At 38.4% G+C, this 19,120-nt stretch overlaps 1 protein-coding gene across 3 annotated transcripts in view; it reads left to right on the top strand.

Moving 5' to 3' along the window:
• Positions 1–6,580: 6,580 nt before the first annotated feature.
• Positions 6,581–19,120, top strand: part of LOC137616310 (deoxyribodipyrimidine photo-lyase-like) — a 107,680-nt gene continuing 95,140 nt past the window's right edge. The window contains exons 1-3 of one of the 3 annotated variants that reach the window (XM_068345956.1): positions 6,581–6,663; positions 10,852–11,004; positions 18,080–18,206. In XM_068345956.1, coding sequence (XP_068202057.1) covers positions 6,661–6,663; positions 10,852–11,004; positions 18,080–18,206 — 283 coding nt within the window. In that variant the 5' untranslated portion in view covers positions 6,581–6,660. Of the gene's footprint in view, positions 6,664–6,779; positions 6,878–10,851; positions 11,005–18,079; positions 18,207–19,120 lie in introns of those variants that run through there. The other 2 variants (XM_068345957.1, XM_068345958.1) reach the window with 2 other exon arrangements.

Below are 19,120 nucleotides of genomic sequence, written 5' to 3'. Positions count from 1 at the left end.
GACCCCAAGCAAGGGGCAAAAAGCATAGAGAAGAGCCAGTCATTCTGCCTTCATGCCAGACTTACATCTATACATTACCATAGACAAAATTCTTACTTTCTCACTTGGGAGCTGGGCCTGCTACAACACTGCCTGAGAATCCACCATATGACCAGGTGCAAAGGGATCAAACACGGGATTGTACCTCGCCAGGTTCCAAGTTTTGGCCACATGACGTGGCACTAAATTGAGAAATATCCTTCCACCTCTCAGCATGGGAGTATCTTTGCCAATGCTAAGGCAGCAGAGACAGTCATGATAGGTAGAACCTTAACATGGCCATCTCAAAGACTGAGACGTGTAATATTGAGAACCTTGAGAACATAGGGGCTTTAGGGCCTGAAGTTCTGAGGTCAGCAGGAATATTCGAAGCTCCTTATAAACGTAGACAACTACTATGAGGAAGAGAGGTCTATTCCCTTCCGTCAAAAACTCATGTTCATGGTTGAGCAGTAGCTTAACAGCAGCAACTGAGAGGAGCTTTTTCTGGCAAGGGAAGACAAGGAAAACCCCAATCTGCTCCTGAGATGATATAACCGGAGAAGAATACTTTCTGCAGCATTAATCCCAGATGATGAGCCACTTTCCCAGGAGAATGAGAGCCATAGGTTGTTCTCCTGGAATCCTCACAGGCCAGAACAGGATACTCTACCATTCCACATGAGGCCATCTGGAAGACACCAGGGTCAACCCAATCCGGATATATCCCCTCAGAGTAGATTAATGGATGGAACATGGTTGAAGGGTTTAACCATCCATGTGTTCCCATTGGTGTTGGGAAGCGACTTTGAACATGGCCTATGGGTCTGAACTGTATGAGAAAACATAGGGTGCTTTCTGTTTAGCCAAGTGGCAAACAGGTGGATCCCCGAAGAATCCCACGACCCTGAAGCTTCTTCATTACGAAGGGATGTAGGAACCACTTCTACATTATAACTCCTCCTGGTGACTGAGTGTGTCTGACAGTCCACTCCTCTTGCCCAGAATGTATTTGGCTGACAACTCTATGGCATGGAATGCCGTTCTGATGTGCATCCATTTCAGCAGCTCGCTAATTGTAAGCCACTATTGTGTTGTTGTCACAACACCACCACCGAATACCTGCTTAATGTTCTTGAAATGCTTGCAATGCTAGAAAGGGTGCTAAGCTCCCAGAACATCAATGATAGAATGATTCTTCTTCTGGCCACACACCTGAGATGACTAGTTCATTCATGCTTTTGTCACATCAGGGCACATTTGCATGTCTAGAGGCAGAAAATTGATTGGGACTACCTTGTGAGGGTTTCTTTGTCCAGCTAAAAGATAAGATCGACCCAAGCATCCTGTCCTGCTGGCACCAGAAGGGATGGAAGACCCCTGAGGCTAACCAGTTGTTTTTCAAATAGTAGTGAAGAGATCTTAGGCGAAGACACCCACTTAGTAACAAGTTTCTCCAACCTCCTGTGAGGTGAGAAAAGGTAGCCAAGAAGACTGCCAGTGCTAAGTTGGTATTTCTGTCTTGGACAAAACAGCATGCTACCTATTTAGGCTTGCTGATGCGATTTTCTTACTGACAGAATCTCAATGCTGCCATGTATACCAGCATGCCCAAGTACTTCAACCTCAGCTTGGGTTAGAGATTTGACTTTTCCTCAATTATCACAATCCCTATATCGTGACAAAAATGAAAAAAATCGAATTTGGTCATGTAGCAATTGCCCCATGAAGGATGCTAGGATCAGCCAATTGTATTCCATGTGAGTGGACCGAGACTACTACCAAGATGAACATCTTAGTAATAGTACATAGTCTGGAGCACAGAGTCCTGAACTGGTACATTTTACCATAGAGGAGGAAGTGGAGGTACTCACAAACGGACTGATGCACAGATACTTAGAAAAAAAGTGTCCTTCATGTCTACTTTGAGTATAAAGTCATCCTCTCTGATGGAACGCAGTTCAGACAGCACTGTTTTCATTCTGAACTTCATTTGACACATAAACTATTTCATGGTAATAGGTTGATGACTAGCCTCCAGCTTCAAGTTGAGTCCTCCACCAGAATATTTTGACTGTAGAAGCCCAAAGACTCGCCTCAAAGGACTTCGACTATGTTCTTCTCCAGCATCTCTCATACCTCTGACCGCAAGGCCATGGTTTATGGCAAAAGGCATTAGAATTCTATTGGAAAGTGAGTATGCGGGATGCTGAAAGGCTCAAGAAGGTAGTAAATAACCATCCTGAAGGCCTCATACTACCCAAAGGCACAACAAGCAACCCTCTACACTTGGCAGCAAGAGCCAGGTTGCCTGAAAACTTTAAATCAATCAATCAATCAATCAGCAGTAAGAAAGGGGGTAATGCTAGCAATAGTGTATCCCTCTTCTTTCAATGTTACACTGTCCCTCTGCCTGGAAGGACCAAGTTGGGTGGCTCAAAAGGGCTGTGCATGTGCTAACTCCTTCCAGGCAGTTCTAGACTTTCCTGATCAAGGTCTTGGAAAGACCCAAAAGGCTACCTAGCTGAACCTCACACCGACTAGTTCCAAAGCAATAGAGCTACCTCTGAGCTAACTTGTTTTGAGAATAGGGATATCAAGGCATCCCTTCTCAAAAACCCAGTTGATCCACTGATACCAGGAAGATCACTACCTTCCCACCAGACAGCACGAAACTTATACCTCTTCACAGACTCTGGGATTGAAAATGCTGTTGACTTGCCAAAGTACATCACTGCACCTGACCATTGTTCAAGTCAGGATACTGCTTACAAGGAGCCCATGGTCGAAAAAGCATGGCTGCCAACTCAGAAGCCGAGAAGGCCGTTCCCTTTACCTGGGGTCTCTCCAAGGAGGGCCCCTCCATTAGTGCAGACATTGATGGGTCAACCTGAAGAGTGCTGATGCAGCAAACTTGCAATGAACCTTTCTGCCTCGAGAGAGGTGGTGGTAAGAGTGCTGATGCAGCAAACTTTCTGCCTCGAGAGAGGTGGTGGTAAAATCTTGTTTGACTGATGGGGTTCTTTTCTTTGAATAGGCTTGCTTAAGCTGGCCCATGTTTCACATGTTCTCTGCATTCAGACGGATGAATTCAGAGAGGCGTAGGTCCCATGTCAGAATCGGAAAACGTAATTAATCTCTCTGCAGAAGCAGAGGTCTTAACGGGTGCAGAAGCAGAGGTCTAAACGTGTGTCCATAAAGAATACAAGAGGTAATCTTGCCGCTCCTGGGGAATATACTTGCAAGCAAAACCTAACTGTCTGGCATATACAATAGTTGATTTAATAAAAAAAAAAAAAATGGCAGAGGGTGTGTGGCAGACAATAAAATCCCTAATCAATGCAAACTTAAAAATCATAGAGATAGATGTCAATAAAAAGAGATATAATTTTCATTTACAACTGACTATGTATTCAAGATCAATAAAAAATTAATCCTAGAATATGATGCTATAGGAAATAAGAACTATCAAAACATTTCACACACACACCATAGATGTGTGGAAATCTACATGTGATGTCACGGTCATCGAATCTTGATAGATAGGATTAGAAAAAAAAGTGTACCTGAAATAAATGATGCAATAAAAATGGGAGAAATAAAGCATAAAGGTAAGTCTTCACCTCACTTATATTCGTAAATGATCTTCACTTATTATGATTCAAGTTGTTAAAATACCTTACATAATAAGGAGAATAATGTTTCTAGTCGAATGTCTTTGTAACCAGTGACCACAAGACAATTAGCATAAGGATATCATACAAACATTTAACTCTTGAAGAATATGAATAACGAAATAATAATCGTTTATGACCTTACTTCCGGTGTGAAGATCAGGGAAGGGGCCACTTTTTTGGCGAAAAGTAATTTTTCGATCTTTTACTTCAGAAAAGATTGAAAAATATTAAGTTGCATAAATTTAGTATGTATATTCATTAACAATCTCGAGGTATGTCCATAATCCTTATTTGTTGTCTCTCTGCATTATGATTAAACATTATCCTAGTTTTGCTCATATTTATCTTCAGCTCTGCATTTCTGCTTGCTCTATTCAATTTTCCTATTGTCTTTTGCAATTCCTTCCATGATTCACTAAATAGAACTAAATCACCTGCAAGTCTCAAGTTATAAAGGTATTCCCTGTTGATATTAATTTGTATATTTCCCAGTCTTAATTCTTAAGATCTTTTAGGCATGTTGTGAATAATTTAGGAGAGATATCGTCTCCTTGTCTAACTCTTTTTCTCAATTGGAATTTTCTTACTAAATTTGTAGTATTAGGGTTGCTGTACTACCAGTTAACTCAAGTGTGGTAACATAAGTATCATCTATTCCTTGTCTTTTAAAGCTTTTATTACTGCTAAAGTTTTGACAGTATCAAAAGCTTCCATAGCCTTTAAATTGCCTACAAGTGTTTTCCCTTTTTTCCATTAACGGGGTAACTATATGGATATGGTCAATTTTGAAAATACGCTTCTGAAACCTGCCAGCCATCTTAAAGCCTAACTTTATTTTTTTTATTTTGCCTAATATGATCTTTGTAAATATTTCATATATTACGGAGAGTAAAGTTATTGGGCGGTAGTTTGTTCAGGTCTTTGCGTTTCTTTTTGTGGAACAATGAATGATGGAGTTTTTTCAAGCTGAAGGCATAGAGCATTCTTGCAAAAAATTTTTGTAAAGTTCGCCTAAATTTACGGCCTTCAAATACCCTCCATCCATTATCAAATGATTTGTTAGGTTATCTAACAGGATTATCAAGTCTATGAAGTACTTCTCTATTTGTGGGGTTCTCATCTTCATACCATCAAATATCATAATTATCAATTAAGCATTAGATAATTGTCTTCTATAGACTAGAAATTAGACGAAAATATAAACATAAAAGTCGTTAGAAATTTTAGAATAAAATTGGAACTGAAAAACAAATGATAGATATAATAATTTGTGAGTAAAAAAAACTAGTAACCGTAGAAAACTGATAGCTCTCTACCTTCATCGATGTTGGAAATAAGTTTATAGCAAAGAATCAACATTGTTAGTATGTTTTGATAAATTTATTAAGCAGGCCTATCGGTATTTTATGACAGTGATTGTGTTCAAATTGTAATTGGTCATATAAAAATAGTTTTTTTTTCTTTTTTTTTTTGGCTACTACAATAAATTGTCAGGAGTTAAGGGTTTCCTTGTAAAAAAAAATGGGGAAGTCCCATTAGACCCTTCGTCGTCAGTAACTTCTCAAACTTTAGCTCTCCCCCCCCCCCAAAAAAAAATGCTCCTACGCCCCTGTCAAGGAGGGAAAAAAAAGAATAAGAACTGTTCCTTTTTACTGGATCTGTCTTTGAATGTAACAAGTAATGTTGAACACAAGGGAAATGAGTCTTAGACCCCCACGATAAAAATTAGTAAATCATGGAGAGGCAGGGCAGGAAAGTCCTATCTTAGCAATGGAAATTTTACCTGAGGAATTGCCAGAATAGGTTGTAGGGAAGAATAAAAAAAAAACTAGCCTCAAGCACACCAAGGTCGACTACATATGGACAGAGGGACCACTTTCAGTTGACCACAACACCTACACGAGCGCTTTCACCCCCCCCCCCCCCTCCCCCCAAAAAAAGTACACCCACCATAATCATTTTTGGAAGAGCAAACAAAGCCAGGCTGCTAATCTAAAAATAAAAAAACTAAATTTTGAAAATAAACAGATTAAAAGACATAACACGTCTATCTTTCTCCAAAATAACGTTAGACCTGCATGGAACCAGTGATTGCAGACGTTTGTAATTTGTTTATTCTTGTGAATGTAATATTGGAAACAAGTATACATATTCACGTGCTGTTTGTTCCCATACAAACATGTTTTCAGTCAGTATTTAATTTGTATTAGAAGTCCATAGGTGTTATACCGCACATTATAATAATGCAAATGCTGTTTAGCTATACTGCAAATATTTCTGTATTTGGAACAAAACATTTAAACACTTCCATGTGTCTTTTGAATAACAACTGTCTAAAACTATTCATTACACCACTCCTCTTATAAGCAAGACGAAAAACTAAAGATAAATTAATCGAAACTAAGAGGAAATGGCATTTATAGATGATGAGGCGTAATGGTTGACTAAAGGGCACTTTTTCTTGGAGTAGTGGGCAATCTATTTGTGCCGTTACATGTCAATGGAATTTACGTAAGCTTGTGCAGGCGCTTGACGTAATGTCCAAGCAGAACGCGCCAGAAGACGAAAATTTGTTCAAGTAAATTAATTTGAATATGCATTTAAACGTTTAGAGTATTTAATTTTTTCCTAATTCATATTAAAAAATCTATTTTCCGTACCCGTTAAATAATAAGTTTCACCAAATGAAGTATATAACAATAAACTGAAAAAAGGTAATATAACTGGAATTTATGGCGATTTTTTACAATGGTATTTTTCATTTGACACATTGACATTAATAAGTGGAAAATTTCATAGCAAATATTATTATGTGTGTTACTTAATTATGGGTTATATTGCAAATGAAAATTATGAAATTATACAAGTTGTCTTAGGTAACACTTGAGGAGGCAAAGCAAGATGTCAATTTATATATGATTCTGTTACGTAAATTTATACTTCTTGAACAAGTTATAACGAGACAATGGTAAGAATTATTTTTATTCGACTTTCACTAACATTTAGTATATCTATAACGAAAGGAAGTTAATTAATCAGGAAGATTATAATATATATTATATATCCAAGCGCGGAGACTTACTACTACCATCCCACGGGTGTTACGCAATACGCAAGTTGGGACGCCTTGGGTTTCTTAAGTTAAAATTGAATTTTATATTATTACTGAACAGTTTTGAAAGGTATGTACACATTAAATGAATCCTGTTTAATAATCTTCCTTTACTAATGATATATAATTCAACGACCTTTATTCTTGACGTATTAAAACTATAGGACACGACCTGTCACTTGGCTTACCCATAAAATTTTATTATATTTCCGGTCTGTGAAACATTTTCTAACGAAAAAAATAATGTTTTCCCTAAATAAAAACTGCATTTTTATTCTAAACTGACATTTATTCTTTAGGTTAATAAATAATTAGTGAGATATACCCTAATATATCCGCCGTATAGGCCGGAGGCATATCCTACGCTAACTGCTTACGTAAGCTATTTGACGGATAATTTTACCAATAATACCCCTAATTAAAGGTAAAATTACAAGCAGCCATCACTGTCTTGTTACTGGGCAACTTCATTAATGACCCATATAGAAATTTAAGTCTATTATAGTCTTATGACAGCCACATGCTTGGCCATAGATGTAGCCCTACTGGAAAAATTACAGTCACCAAACTCCGATATAATATGTAAAAATATATTTTCTCTTCCTTTTATGATGTGTTTTCAACGAATTTGACCATTATTTCAGCCACAAATAATCCGATTTCTAGATACAGGATCCCCCTTGTAACTACAGCAGAAATTGGGGTAAAATAAGAGAATGTCAGTGGCTAGTTCGGTAAAGTTTTATTGTATTACAGGGCATTTCCCCCATTATCGGTGGATATAGATATAAATATATATGTATTTCTGAAAATATTCATTTCCGACAGGAACGAGTGTCATTTTCGAAGAGAACGGACCTTATTCTTTAGAAAAAAATAGTTTTTTCCCCAGGTTACATTACCCTGTAATACAGTACAATGATACCGCCAGGGTAGCCCGTGTACATGAAAAATGGGAATTTTCTTCCCCTTTTCTAATCGTTCGTAAGACGTGTCCACTGTACTACAAAAAACTATGACCGTTTTTCTGCAGAACTTCTACACAAGAAAACCACCTGACCTAAATTGGTTTTATTATAGTTATGAACGAAAAAATCTTTTCTGTTAAAAAACAGGTGTTGACCTTAGGAAAACAACTATTTTCTTTGAAAAGGACTTATTTTCACTGCAAATAAAAACTTGAGTGAAATATATATATATCGGCTGAGCCGTGTCCTTACCTAACGAGGGGGTGGTAAACCCCCTTACACTGCTGTCGTCATACATATAGGTGGCCGCTATCATTCATGCACCCCAATCCCAAGTTGTCTAACCTAAACCCACCAATCATCGTAGTATAAAAAAGTTACCGTAATCAAAATCCCTCTGGACGCAGAGAAAACATGATTTTTTCATCCAATTTTCTATGGAGACGTGTCATTCGTAGCAGTCTTCATCATAATATTATTACTGTACAAATACTGTACCTCGTTATTATTGGTTTTTGTCTGCCGTATGCGACCTTCGCCGACTATGTTTCACTATGCGCGTTAGCCCCAGTAGCCAGTATTTCTGTATTAGTAATCAATTTTACAAACTTGAAGGGGTGAATCGGCAAATATCTCAGTAACCCTTAGTTTTTGTAAGATTTGAGTAACTTTCTTACATGAATTATCTTAAAAATATATGATAAGTTAAATATGATAGATTCCGTATGTGAATTTGGTTGAAACGGTAATAATACCAGCCTTCTGTGTCATAGGCTTTACTAATCCTAACACGTTTCGTGGCCAGGATACGCTGGTCAAGTACGTATGAACCTAATCACAACTCAAATCTCACACTGTAAGCGTAAGGAGACGTATAGGTAGGTTAGAACGTAGAATGTTGAACAACAGACCTGCCCCTTATATCTTGAGACATTTGTCCTTAACCCTTATTTCATTATACAGTTTTTCCGGTCAGGACTATTTTCTAACAAAAAAAAATCTTATAGGAAAACTCCCGTTTTCTTCAAAAATTACATTTATTTTTGGGCTTATAAATAGTTAGCATAATTTTACCAATATATTATTCCCTGTTTCAGATATTTCCAAATTTTGAGCTATATAAATATATTTTGACTACTTTTAATGTTTTTCAGGTAGGTTAGGTTATGGTACTATAAAAGAGGTCGTAGGTAGGAGAAAATCTCTGTAAGGAAAGAAGTGATGGATTTGGTACAAGTACCTTATGTGGTGTATATATATATATATATATATATATATATATATATATATATATATATATATATATATAAATAGATATGCAAAAGAACCACAGGGAAAATGAAAGTATGAAATATAAGATTAAGTCCTGACTAGTTTTGTGATTCTTCTTCAGTCCTCTGAAGAAGTATCACATAACTAATCAGGACATAATCTTATATTTCATATTTTCATTTTCCCTGTGGTTCTTTTGCATCTGATCATCACGTTTCCCAGTGTTTTTTTCCGCATATATAGATATAGGTTATGTATAAGTATAGATATAGATTTAGATTTAACTACTCCACTATAATTGTTCAGTGGGTACTCTCCTCTTGCTAAGGGTAGAAGAAACTCTTTAGCTATGGTAAGAAGCTCTTCTAGGAGTAGGACACTCCAAAATCAAACCAATGTTCTCTAGTCTTGGATAGTGCCATAGCCTTTGTACCATGGTCTTCCACTGTCCTGGGGTAGAGTTCTCTTGCTTGATGGTACACTCGGGCACAATATTCTGTCTTATTTCTCTTCCTCTTTTTTTTTTTAAGTATTTAGTATTTATAGTTTATATATGAAATATGTATTTTAATGTTGTTACTGTTCTTAAAATATTTTATTTTAATTGTTAATTACTTCGATTATTTCCTTTTCTCACTGGGCTATTTTCCTTGTTGGAGCCCTTGGGCTTAAAGCATGCTGCTTTTCCAACTAGGGATGTAGCTTAGCAAGTTACAATAATGATAATAATTTGTAGTAATCCTAGGTATCATTGAGAGTGTCAAATTTTCTGCTCTAAGTAAAATTCTTTTTAGTTTTATTATTTTGTACTTTATTATTACTAAGCAAGTTACAACCCAAGCTGGAAAAGCAGGATGCTACAAACCCAAGGGTTCAAACAGGAAAACAGCCCAGAGCAGAAAGGAAATTAAAGAATAAACTACAGTATATATAAAAAATTATGAAGAAAATAAGTGAAGTATAGTAAGACCAGTATCATTAGAATAGGCCAGTTCTATGTAAAGCCTTTGCAACAACTTTGAATATCTGAAGCTCCACTGATTTAATCTCTAGATTAAGATCATTCCACTATCTGCTTGTTGCTGTAATAAAATTTATATGATACTGAGTAGTATTGAGCCATAAGATGGAGTAGGCACAACTGTTAGAATTAATTGCATACTGTACCTAGTACAGTACTGTACTATGTATGGAATGGACCAGTCGTAGTAGGTCTTAATGTGAAGATGGTAAGAATTTTGGAAAATCCTATGCAACTTGCACAAACAACTAACTGAATGACAGTACCTAAGTCGTTAATCTCTGGCACTTATCCCTGATTTGTAGCCAGTTTAGGGATAAGGAATTAAATAGATTTTGTCCCAACAAATTAAATGAGAGTCGGCAACTGAAGACCAGATGGGAGATTGATTGATTGATTGATTTGAAGTTCTCTGGCATCCTGACATTCCAGATGGGAGAATATTACTTAAAACCTGGTATAATGTGGGTTCTTTTTCACATGTTTGTGCCAACTAGCACCAACACTACTGGTTGAAAACTCAATCAATGTCATTACTATGGTGTTCAACTAGACTATAATTTTGAATTTTAAGTGTACAGGATTATGTGATGGTTTATATTGAGCAGAACAGGTTTTTCTATATAGATTTCCATTGTAGTGTATTTCTTTCAATATCTATATGTTAAATATTTTGTTGTGCAGATTGTATATTTGCATAATAATGTGTATTAATGTACTTTATATGAATGCGTTTACTGGAGATTTTATTAAATTGAAACATTTCTAATATACGGTTATCAGTTCAGGTTCCGTAACTGTGCAATCATCCGGAAAGGATTGAGATTTTTCTCTTCAAAGATGCCTCTTATAGGAGATATCAAGATCAAAATGGTGAAGAGAGAGGAGGAGGTAGTTCGTGATATTCAGACTCGTCTTGTGAATGACAGGATAAGTGTAAGTATGTCTTTTCTTCTATAAGTGTGCAGTATTCATGACCCTTATCAAACTAGTTTTTGCTTAACTCTTTACATACATCATTGTTCCTATATGTATGCAAACTTTTCATGCTTTAAAATAATGGATAATGTCTTCAACAAAGCTGGAACGACCGGTGAATTCATTAACAAGGTAGTCAACGACACGTGGTGAAAAGGGGCACGAAGCCCCGGGTGCCCTTCCTTCTGTGGAAAGCACGTAACTTTTGTTTTTGGCCATAACAATAACGTACGTACCGATATGCCTTTACCAAGCATGTTCATCTTCATTTTTCTTGGAGAAATGCTGGTTGTTGCTTGTGGTAATAAATGAGAAACAAGAAATTTGTATTTTCTGAGGAAAGAATGAATGTTGCAACTGGTTTATGGCTAAACTGCCAGTAGATCCACATACTGTGCTTCTTGATGGAGGCTTGATTTGCATTCATACTCATGTGCCAAGTGTAAGGTCTTGGCCTTCTGTATAGTGGCAGGTGTATGCCTTGAAGTGGAGGAAGAGAGTTAATTGGTAATGCTGAGGAAGACACCAAAGAAGTCTTTCGCCTCTTCTATTATCTCATTGATTGTGTCTGCTACCATCTTTTTTGCCTAAGCCCCTGGCTTGGTCCCCGAGGAGTATGCTTGAGGATCTCTTGGAGCTATGCTGCAGGCTTTCCAGGTATTGTTGGCATGTGTGGATCTCCCAGTGTTTGCTGCACCCCATCAGAAGTTGGAGGCTCTTCTCCCATTGCCTTGTAGACTGCAGCCAGCAATTTTTGACTTAAGGAACTGTAGGGCCTCCTTAATGTACTGTATGTCTCTCAGGTAGGCCCTCTATGACTTTCTAGAGGAATCTGGTAACTAAAGCTACTTCTCCTCTGGTGTCCCCAGTGCCAGTGTCTTCCGTGGTGAAGGTATGGTTACTGTGTTAGTGACTCTAGTGATGTCATCAGTGGTGCCCCCTCCTAAGCTCAAAAGGACTGTAAAGGCTTGTCCCGTTCACACCGGTGCGAGCTAGAAAAGCTCCGACTTTTAAGGATGCCGCTCCTATAATTGGGCGGCGGGGCTGAAAGTGGGTGTTTGCTTGATGCTGGGCATTACCCTATACATCATCCCTGTATTTACTACCCTTCCCCCTGTGCCTGTCACCCTGCCCTTGTGCATGGGGTTCTGGGGCCCATAACCCCTGCTCCCCTCTGTAGTTGTGACTTCACCTGTGTTGCAACTCAATGCGAGTTTTCCCCATTGTTTTGGTTGCTGTTGGGGCAACCCATGTGGTTTCTCACCTCAGGGAAGTGTCTTCGTTTTTGGTTCCTTGCAGACCATGAAGCGAATGTTGGAAAGAGGAAGAATGTGTAATTTTTTTCTTCATTCCTCAACTACTTTTTATCATTCTCTTCAACTTCCAACTCAGATTTTCATGCTACTAAGAAGAAGAGGTCAAAGAAGTTCAAGGATACCAGTCATTGTTTTAAGGAAAGGACTCCTTTTGAAGCCACCTCTCTTGGGAGGTGGTTGGACAGCACCAGAGATGTTACTGGCTACGTGTTTTACCCACCCTGGTGCAGTGAATAGGGCTGGGGTAAAAGCCTTGTGCCACTACTTCCAAGGTCTGAGACTCAGGTTTCCCTAGCTTCCCCTGTAGCCAGGTGGGACAGGAGTGTAAAGTCCTGTACACTTTCAGTTTCATGGTTGATGGAGGAGCTTTGGCGCTCTTCATCACCCTTCTTACCAGAATGGTGGACTCCTATTCATCCCTTAAGTCGCTATACTTTGCTAGAGAGAATTTAAAGGCTGGCACCACTCAAGGCTGTCGGCATGCAATGGAAGAGTGAGAGCTGGGGCCAGAGGGACGAGGCACGGACTGTGGCCGTTCATCCGTCGCAATTAGCAAAGGGAAGAGGTATGAGCTACTCCTTCCGTGTCTGCTGGGATCAGTGTCAGGGATATTTCACTTGCTGTTGCTGGCCTTACTGGTCCTTCTTCAGCCCCTGATTATGTTGCTGGTTCTGTTCTTTGGCCAGAACAATCTTATTCATTTGGCTGATGAATAGCCTGAGCAATCTGCTGTACCCTTTACCTAGGTTGGTTATGAGGGTAACTGGGAGTTATCTGCCCCTAATACACTGGACCTTGGGCTGGTGATGACAAAGGTAAACAATCCAGAGTCGGTGTGTTCCGTTGTGAACATTCTTGTACTCATTTGTGAGTGCAACAGTTTGGGGTAGGCAACCTTGGCTCCAGTTTCGTAGAGAACCTCAATTGTCGAGGCCGTCCTTGAAGTTGGCCTGGTCAGATATGTCTACAGTCAGCACTCACTCACTATAGTGGTTAGGTAACAGTAATAGGTGTGTAGAGTGAGAATTCGCAAATACTTTCTGCCCTAGGGTGGGATAACTCCACTCCTAACCATACTATCTCACTGCCCATTGCATATGCACAGTTGATTAATGCACAAAGTATTGCCTAATATTACTTTTACTTGGTTTCTATCACAGTATAAGTATTATGAAATTGATTGGAGACATTTCAGTAAGTGTACAGGAAATGTGCACATGTATACATTACGTATTGGACATAGTAAGGTTACAATACAATAAGGTACACTACATAATGCTACAGTAGTCTTCATGACACTTATAACAATGAAACTCTGTTGTTCCTATCTAATTTTAATACTCACTGATACTGTAGTGTATATTACTGTAATATGTTTACAGTACTATCATTACAGTACAGCTTTACTGTACTGCAAGTGTTCATTGATTTTGTTCGGACGACTCGCGCTGTTTGATGACAACTCACCACACACACACGTAGCCTACATTTACAATGTTGAGTACAGTGCGTAGATAATAAAGATTATGCATTACTGTAATACTGTACAGTACAATATGTATACAATGATATTACATTTAAAATTAACTAAGTGTACAGTACATATTTCATACAGAGACCACTAATAATTTTCGTACGAAGTTCTACGCAGCAGTCTTGAAGTATGACCCAACTCCTGATGTGTCGTCTCTTGCGCATTTCTATAGGGAATCACATCTAGAGTATATTACCCCGTAAATAAAACCTGTCCAGGAGAATGTACTACTGTATGTAAATATACAGTATTACTTTTTTTTACATGAAATCGTGATTCTGTTAAAAAAGGAACGAAGCTGGAGATGCACACCCAAGGAGAGACAATATAAGAGTGATTCTGAGTCATTGGGAAATGGGATGATGTGCTGGGCGGCTCTGGAAGTAGCGCAAAGCGAGCTGGGTGAAAAGGAGTGCCACGAGAGTACTCGCAAATAGGGAATATGTGATTTTTTTTTTAATAGGTTATATGGTTCTCTGTCACAAAATTGTGAAGAATGAACACGCGAAAAACGAGGGTGGACTGTACTTTAGACCCAGACAGAGTTGATGATCAGGTCTGGTGGATCTGAGAACTGTTGCTTCTTCTCTTCTTCTTAACCAACATGCAAGGGGATCTGTTTCTTGCCCCCTGAGTCATTTATTGGTGAGCATATACTCATGGTCATAGGACAACAGAGTATTCCTGTCTGCACAATTTATTCCAGGGAAACAGAATATCATTGGAAACAATCTGACTCGTCGCAATCAAGTTTGGGCTCAGAATGGTCTTTTATTGGGGAGGGAACTCCGGACTTTGTGGGGTTTCCAGATGATAGACATGTTTGCCACTCGCCTGAACAACAAACTGTTTATTGCTTACCAGTGCCTTACCAAGCAGCAGTACTGGAGGATGCATTTCAATACCTGTGGAATGGTCTTGACATTTATTCCTTCCCACCGTTTTCTCATAATGAAAGTGATCAAAAGTGCCATCATCATGCTCAATCTTCAGACTATTCTGGTAGTGCCAAAATGGGTGCATGCAGAGTGGTACCCAGACCCTCTAAATCTACTGACAGTAGTTCCAAGAGAACTTCTAGCTTGGTATAATCTTTTATGTCAGTGCGAAACAACTCTGAATACTTGGAAAGTCTTCTACAGCAGTCTACCAAGCAAAGTGGGCAATCTTTATTGATTAGTATCGTAGGCGGAATACTTCTTCGCTCAAAACCTCTGTTCCATTAGTTTATTACTTTCTTATGTATCTGCGGAATGAAAAATTCCTCTCAGTTTTGGCGGTTAAAGGTTATCGCTCAGTCTTGTGCCAGGTCTTCAGACAGAGAGGATTAGACCTTTCTTCTTTGTGGGAATTATCAGATTTGACTCAGTTTAGAACAATCTTTCCTCTCTCTGAAAATAAAACCCCCTGCTTGGAATGTAACCAAACTCCTTCGATCACTTCAAAAGGCTCTTGACCAACCTTTGATGAGAGCCAAAGATAGGGATCTCACTTATAAGATAGTGTTTCTGTTAGCCTTAGCTTCGACGTAAAGAATGGAAGTCCTGCATGGGCTATCATATGTAGCATCACATTCCCATTGGTGGCAACAGATTTCTTTCTCATTTGTTCCTGAATTTGTGGCAAAAACACAAAACCCATATATGAGAACTCTAGGGTTGAATTCTTTTCAGTATATCATCTCTGAAGGAGATGACCGATAACATTAACAACATGCTTTTGTGTCCAGTGTGGCCAGTGAGGTTTTACATAAAAAAAAGAAGTCACGTAGGTCACACTTCAGAATTTCTGTTAATAGAGGGAGGACAAAGGAGAAAATATCCAAAAACACCATCTCCTTCTGTTTTCATGAGGTTATCAGTAGAGCCTGCAGAGGGCAAGGAGCTGATACATCGCCCTCATGCTCTCCTAGAATTCATAAGTCAGAAGGATTGGTATCAGGTTAGCCTTCAAAAAGAACCATTCATTTGCCCAAGTACTGAAGGCTGGTGTATAGTAAAGACACTCACTTTGTGACACTTTTTCCATATGCCCAGTGTCGGCTGGTCAGCATGTGGTGTAGATAGTCCTGCTCCTTTCAAGACATAGAATCATTGTGTCAAAGAAAGTGTTGACATCATGTTTTTTATGTTCGAGATTGAGAATGACTGGCCTTCTTTCCTTTTTCCTTCTCTTGGGATCAGCCGGCTGGAATGGACACTGATGCAGGTGAGCACACTAGTGACGAGTGGTCATTTTACTACATAGTAAGATTGTATAATCCCTACACTCCTTTTGAGGGGGAGTGTAACAGTTAAGGCAAATCCAATACTTGTATGAGCCCTTAACAAGGACTTTGTTCCCATTGAAGATAGGTTCTTGTATGAAAAACTCTTAGGTCATGGCGCATTTGGTCACTCGACCATGGGTCTCAGGATGCAAGGATCCTTTGCTTTTGATCTACTCTCCAAACTGAGTATTGTGATCCCTGGTTGTTAACCAGCCAGTTGGGAGAGTGGACCTTCCTCCCTTCTAAGGATGTCTCCCCTACTAAAGGACAAGGATTCGTGCAGGAGCAAATCACAAACTTTAAAAGTAATTTGTATTTTTCATAGCTTTACAAATGTGAGTTTTTTAGGTTTCCCTTCCCGTCCATCCTCCTCACAAGTCCCAGGCAGAATCAGAATGGAGGCTCAGAGTGCTGTCAGGCCTGGAACACCAGTGATACAGGGTGGGGATTACTAGAACCTTGATAATTATTCACTGGCTGTTACTAGACTCAGGTGTGTGTAACTAGGAAAATTACAAATGTCTTTAAAAATTTGTGACCTTTCATAACTGGGGTACTCTCCCTGCTGGTGACCCTTCTATAGCCTGTATCATACTGATCTTAATAGTTGGGGTGCTAGTGTGACAAATGATAGTGATAATTGTGATAAGAGAAGTATGAAACAATCTCTCTCTCTCTCTCTCTCTCTCTCTCTCTCTCTCTCTCTCTCTCTCTCTCTCTCTCTCTCTCTCTCTCTCTCTCCCTCCCTCTCTCAGTGCCATACGATGCATACATATAGCAGAAGAAACAAAAATCTTTGTTTCTTTAAAAAGTGTCAATAAAGTACTACACGCATGATAAATTTATTTTGTCTTAAATCTATGTTTGTCTCTGTTACCTAACCCCCACGAATGAGGAGGGTTGACTGTATACCTGAATACCCTCACTGGTCTCAGTGTCTTGCTGTCGGCATAAATATAATGATTAAATCCAATTGCACCAAGCTCTAGCATTGGTGTATGTAACCTCAATAGGAAGGTATAGAAGGGATCTTACCACTGATGATGGACATGCTGTAACTGGGATGTAAGCCTTTTTGTGTGATAATCAGAATAAATCCTAAGACACTTCTCTATACAAGACATAAGGTTTGTATACAGAATATGCTTATGAAATTTTCATGCTGCAAAACTAGATGAAGATTTTTCTGACTCACATTGCAAAAAATGTTTCATGATAAGAAAAGATTTTCCAGCCAGGCTGAGAATAGAATAGTCACCCATTAAAAAAATTTTAAGGGAACGGGTTGTTTATACAATAGAAAATGTAGCTCTCTATAGGAAGTGTAACTACTGTACATATGGTACTGTATATTTTGTATATGTAAAGTATTCTACTATATGTATTGTACAGTATTATTTTCCATTTATTATTGCATTATGCTCTAATAACTACTCAATTTACTGGTATTAACAGTTAGTTTAGGTATATTGAATGGTTCTAATGTATTTGGCTGTACAGTATTTCATTGAGGTTATACTGTAGCTTTATTATAAAATTTAATGTGGGGATTTTGTAGAGTTTGGAACGAATTAGGTGATTAACATGTAAAATGTGACTCATTGCACAAAATTTTCATGAAACGAAAGCCCCTCCAGATCAAATTAACTTTGTGTTCTGAGGCATTACTCTACTGTATTTGTAAAAGATGCAAAATTTAAAAATGAGAAATACAATATTTTCAAGTCAGCTATTGTTTACATTTCTTTTCAAAACTAATTATAGACTCTAGGGGCTTTATTTGATGATTTCAGTGTTAGACTGAGCCCAATCTTTACTAGGCCTGAAAACCTCTGAGTATAAAATTTTTTTCAAAGGCAATACAAAGAATTTTTCATCCCATGCTTTTTAAATTGTACTCTTCTTTAATTACAGGCAAGTCAAAATATTTTAGACTTCAATTTTGACATGAGTCGTGTAGAACACATGAACAAAGCCAAAGATATACCTAAAGGTAGCACAGGAGTTGTATACTGGATGTCTCGGGACCAGCGAGTTCAAGGTTAGTTTTATAGTTTTTAGTGAGATTTTTCGTATGTCAAAAAATCTTATTTTAACTAGGTCCAAATGATCAGTAGGCTGAAATCCAAGAATTAGTAAAGCAAGGATTTTTGCTGTGTGAAATCTCCCATTGCCCAAGGTCTTTCATCTTGGCCATTGCTGTATTCACTTATACCTTACGTAACATTGCAAACAAACCTTGATGACCTTTATTGGTTTTCTGTGCTGAGAGGGTCCTGCCTGCCAGGTGTGTTATATAATAGAACAGTACATATAATACAGTACAGTACTAAAGTTTAATATAATGAATCTCCCCAAAATTCATTACGTACTGTTCATCCTTTAAGCCCAGTAAACACTATGATTCATGATGCGTGCAATATTGAATGGATGCATTGAAAAACGACTTTCAATACAAAACTGCTCCTGGAACGTGTTGATGGGCCGGCCCGATTTCTGTGTCTGCTCAGTGTTGCGTCAGAATTCAAAGTGGGAGGACATTCGCTCAGCTCTCCAGTGCCAACAGCTAACTCGCTGTCTCTCATTGAGTGGACAAGGATTAACACTTCATTTTATTGTAATACTAATTTTTAAATATTTAACTTAGCCGGTGAATATATAATAGCTGCAACTCTGTTGCTCGACAGACACATACATAAAAAACTCGCCAGCGATCGCTATGCAGGTTGCGGGTGTGCCCACCAGCGCCAACTGTCGGCCAGATACCACTCTCGATGTAAACAAAACCTTCAATTTCTTCTCTGTCGACGTGTCGACAAGACGTACTTTACTCGCTGTTGAACCTGGAGTTTTTCCCATCATATTTGGTGAAGTACTTTAATTTGGTTTGAGCTTTCGCAGTACAGGTGTTTTTCTTCAAATAAATCCTTGAACTCTTTTTTGAATCGGATTAAT

Source organism: Palaemon carinicauda, chromosome 22, assembly GCF_036898095.1.
Source record: "Palaemon carinicauda isolate YSFRI2023 chromosome 22, ASM3689809v2, whole genome shotgun sequence".
Lineage (NCBI taxonomy): Eukaryota > Metazoa > Arthropoda > Malacostraca > Decapoda > Palaemonidae > Palaemon > Palaemon carinicauda.
Note: the sequence above shows the minus strand (reverse complement) of the source record. Positions and strands in the feature narration are given on the sequence as shown.